At 48.3% G+C, this 5,756-nt stretch overlaps 1 protein-coding gene across 1 annotated transcript; it reads left to right on the top strand.

The window, feature by feature from the left end:
* The first annotated feature begins 346 nt into the window (after positions 1-346).
* Positions 347-2,053, top strand: LOC120692500 (expansin-B7-like). Its single transcript, XM_039975817.1, has 2 exons — positions 347-945; positions 1,456-2,053. The coding sequence occupies exons 1-2, from the start codon at positions 404-406 to the stop codon at positions 1,796-1,798; spliced, it is 885 nt and encodes a 294-aa protein (XP_039831751.1). The 5' UTR covers positions 347-403; the 3' UTR covers positions 1,799-2,053.
* The last annotated feature ends 3,703 nt before the right edge of the window (positions 2,054-5,756 follow it).

Here is a 5,756-nt window from a genome sequence, read left to right as displayed (position 1 = left end):
TGCTTGGTTGGTTTTTGTGGTCTAGATGGAGCTGGCTGTTGGCACCTGCAGGCCATCCATCCACGATGGATCTCGGTCGGTACGGTATAACAACGACCTCCATTATATTGCTACGTACCTCGCTCTACTAAAAATGTCTCTAGCTAGCTAGCATATATCACGAGTGGTGGTAAGTAGCTAGCTAGCAGGACATGCAGGGTCGCCCGTGAACCCCCCACGAGAATGCAAAGGCCAAATTAAGCTGAAAGCAGCAGAAGCAGCCAAGCGCATGTGATCACCCAACCCATGCATCCAGTCATTAATATTGTAGCTAGCAGGACATATATATAAACACACACACATGGATCGGATCGGACATCATCGATCGACGACCACACCGGCCAGTGCCAGTACGTACCACGACATGATGATGGCAGCCGCCTACTACAAGCAGGTGTCCTCCCGCGCCGTCGCCGCTGCGCTACTCTGCCTGCTCCTGGCTCATGGCACCAGCTGCGGCGGCTCCAAGCACAAGACCGGGCGGCACAAGGCCGCCGCCGCCGCACCGACGACGACACCACCACCGAATTCCAGCGCCGGCGACGGGTCGTGGCTCAACGCCCGGGCGACGTGGTACGGCGCCCCCAACGGCGCCGGCCCGGACGACAACGGCGGCGCCTGCGGCTTCAAGGGCGTGAACCTGCCGCCCTTCTCGGCCATGACGTCCTGCGGGAACGAGCCGCTCTTCAAGGACGGCAAAGGATGCGGCTCCTGCTACCAGATCCGCTGCGTTGCCCACCCTGCTTGCTCCGGCATCCCGGAGACGGTCATCATCACGGACATGAACTACTACCCGGTGGCGCCCTACCACTTGGACCTCAGCGGAACAGCCTTCGGCGCCATGGCCAAGGACGACCGCAACGACGAGCTCAGGCACGCCGGCATCATCGACATACAGTTCAAGAGGTAGCCTGCTGCTAGTATATACTACTCCTATGTTGCATTGCATTGCATTGTACTATATATATATATATATATATATATATATATATATATATATATATATATATATGTTGCATTGCATTACATTATAATTATTCCTCCATCAAGATCGATCGAATGCATGCATGCACTAGTGCAGTGCAGTGGGGCGCTTCCTTCTTCCTTTGCGAGCGCGGGGCATGCATGCTCAGCTCCATCCATCACACAAGCAACGGAAAGCAAGTGCTGCCCATACATACCACACACATTCTCTTTTTATTTCCTTTTGCATCGCATGCCATTCGATTGTTGGACTACTTTTTCCTCTCTCTTTTTCTTTCAGACCCGCTTTAACATTCAATCATTTTAATGCATGTAACGGCCGCCGCCAGCCAAAAGTACCCTACTCCTACTCCTGCTAAAAGTAGCTAGGCATGCCATCGGGTGGGGCCCGGTCTCCAACTAGTAACTACTAACTCATGGTGCCTGCTGCAGAGTTGCTTGCCAGTACCCTGGTCTGACGGTGACCTTCCACATCGAGCGCGGCTCCAACCCCAACTACCTGGCGGTGCTTGTGGAGTACTCCAACGGCGACGGCGACGTGGTGCAGGTGGACCTCATGGAGTCGCGGGCGGAGGACGGCGAGCCGACGGGGGTGTGGGAGCCGATGCGCGAGTCGTGGGGGTCCATCTGGCGGATGGACACCCGCCGCCCGCTGCAGGGGCCCTTCTCGCTGCGCGTCACCAACGAGTCCGGCAAGACGCTGGTGGCGGACCAGGTCATCCCCGCCGACTGGCAGCCGGACAACGTCTACAGCTCCATCGTCCAGTTTGATTGACGATTCTTCATCATTATCATCGCAGCCATGCATTTTGCATTTGCGCTCCATGCATGCGTGACGATTATATATACATGTATACATATACTACTACTAGGTGACGTCGCTTGTGATGTCCGTCCGATCCCATCCTAGCTAGTGCGTTGCGTTGAATGTTGCTGCTTAATTTGTGACTTTGTTACATGTGTGCTAGCAAGACATATATGTTAGTTGGTTGTACCAACTTTCTTTACTACTGTAACTGCCTCTCTCTCTCTCTAATATATACATCTCATTAACTCTATTTCTATCGCTACTACATAAAAGAAAAGATTTGTAGGGACGGGCAAAATGCCATTTTTAGGGGCGGGTAACGTACCCGCCCCTAGAAATGGATTTTCAGGGGCGTGTCACGCCGCAACCCGCTCCAACTGATCAAATAAAAAAAAATACCAAAGCTGCTCTGAGCGGCTGTTGCGCCCACGATCCCCGCGTCGCGCGATCGCTCGCTGCCATGGCGCTCTCTCTCTCTCTAAGCGGTCGTCGCTCGCTGTTGCGGCTCGCTATCACTGTGACCGCCGCCGCCGCTCGCTCGCACGGCTGCCGCCACTCGTGCCACACCAGCGCTGCTCACTTACACCGCTACCGCCGCCACCGCAGCCCCATGCTCGTAGCCGCCACACGGCCCCGCGGCCCCGCGCTCCGTTGCCGCTTGTGGCGCGAGCGCTCGCACCGCCGCCGCCACTGTTCTCTCCCCATGCTCGTAGCTGTCGCCATATGCCTTCACTACTACATTTTTTATTTTCAGAGACGTGCATTTTCGATTTTTAGAGGCATTTTTGAAAACGCCTCAGAGCTATAGTCAGTGTAAATGGAATATTTTCAGAGGTGTTCTTGTGCACGCCTCTATTAATAAAAAAAAATAAAAAAGAATAGGCAAGCCGGCTGAGCCCATCTAGGCCCGGCGAGCCCATCTGACGTGCCGATGCCGGCCGCTGCCGCCCGCCACACCGCCATCGGCCGCCACCACCGCCCGCCCGCCCGCCGCTTGCGCCGCCGCCACCCGCCACTTGCTAGGGGCGCCGAGCCGCTAGCCGCCTACCGCATGTTCTTCTCTGTTGCATTGCATTGCTTGTTACAAAAACATGTCGGATCCGAGCCCAGCCACCGCTGGATCCAGCCGGTGCCGGCCGACCTCCGCGCGAGGTGGAGAGGTTGGCCGTTCGTTGCGTCACGCACAGGCGGATGGAGAGGGAGGCGCCGACGGCTAAGTGTGGTGGAGAGGAAGAGGGAGAGAGAGAGGGAGATAAATGAATCCAAACCCGAACCCTATCTATATATATGTGTGCTTGCAATCGGGATTTCTGGGCCAATGGGCTGGGCCTTTTTTTTAGGCGGGTTTTATAGCGTAAACGCCTCAGTTAATTGATTAACTGAGGCGGAAGTCTTAAAATGTCCGCCTCAGTTAATCGATTAACTGAGGTGTTTTTTCGTAACCGCCTCGGTTAATAGGAAACGAACGCCTCTGTTAATGCTGGGCATTAACAGAGGCGTTTTCTTTTTGTGTACGTCTCAAAGGCCTTTTTCAAGTGCCTCGCAAAATCCAGAATTGTAGTAGTGCTTGCGGCCGCACGCTCCACCGCCGCTGCTCGCTTGCGCGGCCGCCTCCGCTCGCTCGCTGAGGGGAGCGGGAGGGGATGACGGGTAGAGAGAGAGAGAAAGTGAGAGATAGAGAAAGTGATGGAGAGAGATGGAGTACACGGAGGAGATAAGGAATAAGAGGGGGCCGAAGAGATGGTGGGCCTTTGATCCTGGTACTTGATTCGGCCAATAGCTTGTAGATTTGCCTATCACGCGAATCCCTATCTCTATTTTTAGAGCTAGGTAAGAGGGTGACCTGCCCCTAAAAATGTTTTCTAAAATAATCTAAAATTTTATTTAAATGAAAACATATATTAAAATTTATCCAAAAAAGTGAATTTTTACCATAAGCCTATTATGACATGTAGAAATTTAAAATAATATCAAATCTAAATTTCAATTTATGTAATGATTAAGAGTGTGAAACCATAATGTATAACTCATTCACTTTACTCTCTAATACAACTCAGGACTTACTTTGTGGTTCCCACACTCATAATCATTATATATGCTTTTGATATTTTTTCTTTTTCTATAGATTAAAATATGCTTATGGTACAAATTTCACATTTTGATGTGTTTTGCTATTTTTGCATTAAATGAATTTTTGAAATAAATTTGCAAATTATTTGCAGGGGCGGGTGGGGGGATGACCCGCCCCTAAAAATGCTGACTGCTAGGAGCGAATGGTCCACCCATGTGGAGCGGACGGTTCCGCCAGCCATGATATTTCAACCTATTGTGACATGTAGAACTTAAAAAATATCAAAACCATATTTTAACGTATATAACGGCTATGAGTGTAAAACTATAATAGACAACTCACTCACTCTACTATCTCACGCCACTCAAGGCCAACTTTATGGTTTCAACACTCATAATCACTTTATACATTGAAATATGCTTTTAATATTTTCCTAATTCAATAAATCACATAGGCCTATGATAAAATTTTCGCCTTTTTTATGTGTTTTGCTATTTTTTTGAATTAAATGAATTTTCTAAATAAATTTGAAAATCATTTGTAGGGGGTGATCCATCCTTAAAAATGACATTTGTAGGGACGGGTCACCCCTCACCCACTCCTAAAAATATTTTTCTATGTTATCTGAAAATTCATTCAATTATTTACATGTAGAAAAATAAATAAAAAAGTGAAACTTCTACACTATCGTTATAGTGAACTATAGAAATTAAAAAGAGGTCAAGTATTTCCAGTATATATAAAGGTCAAGATTGTGGAAACCTCAAAATATGACTTGAGTTATATTAGATAATATATAGTTATAGCTATTAGAGACCTTATAATAACTTTTTGAACCATTGAATGACCTTAAATGAAAAATCTATCAACTACAAAGTTTTAGATCTTGTCATTCTCTATAATTTTGATATAAAGTCTGACTTCATCCGAGATCATATGCAAAAGTTATGAATCTTTTTGCGTGAAACTATTTGTAGAGGCGGGCCATGCATCACCCGCCCCTAAAACTAGAGCTCGTTTTTAGGGACGCTTGAGGGGATGACCCGTCCTTAAAAATGCATTTTTAGGGGCGGAGCGGTGACCAGTAACTCCGCTCTATGTAGTGACCGGTGAAATTTCGTTCTGCCCCTAAAAAAGTCGAGGTGTTCCTATAAATGGTTTTTATAGTACGTAGTGTGTACTCTCATGTTGAACCACATCGCCCGAATAAGAGGACCTCTTTCTCGGCTCCTCTTCTTTACTCAATACATTCTCATTCATTACTCACTTTGCAAATAAATAATGGAACCGTTTTTAGTAGATCAAGAGACACCACAGCTAATGGCACGCACTAAGCATTCATCTCCATCAATCACTTACGTTCCAAGATAAATAAAATCACTTACGTTCCCACCTCTCTTCGGGTTCCATACCAGGGTCACTTATAAATTCCTCATCGATGGAACCGTCACGGCGTAGGCCCTCTACCACTGATTTGATGGAGCATGGCTATTGGGATACCAACTGAGATTTGGGCGACCTCCACAGATTCAACATGATCCGATCCATCGATGAAATCAGGTATACGAAAGAGAAACGTCAATCTAATCTTTGGTATTATAATTGATTTGTCAATTCCCTATCCTAATTATTAATTACGTTGCTCCATGCAGATCGAAGATGTGAGGGGGGCATTTTGATGGAGTTGAGGTGCTCTCGTGCCCTCAGGGAGTAGCATCTACCTGCGACAGTTTCTCTAGCAGCTCCCTGGTCGATCACCTTTGGAGCCGCCTGCCCACGTCTAGGTATACAGCGACTCCAATGGCACATGGTCCGGCAACCGGCGATGGCATGAGCACTCACCATCCAGTACCA

This window comes from Panicum virgatum, chromosome 9N (genome assembly GCF_016808335.1).
Source record: "Panicum virgatum strain AP13 chromosome 9N, P.virgatum_v5, whole genome shotgun sequence".
Taxonomy (NCBI): domain Eukaryota; kingdom Viridiplantae; phylum Streptophyta; class Magnoliopsida; order Poales; family Poaceae; genus Panicum; species Panicum virgatum.
This window is presented reverse-complemented; position numbering and strand designations above follow the sequence as displayed.

Coding starts and splice junctions, on each gene's coding strand:
- LOC120692500 (XM_039975817.1), top strand. CDS start 404: ATGATGATGGCAGCCGCCTACTACAAGCAGGTGTCCTCCCGCGCCGTC. Junction 946..1,455: donor ATCGACATACAGTTCAAGAG/GTAGCCTGCTGC, acceptor TGCCTGCTGCAG/AGTTGCTTGCCAGTACCCTG.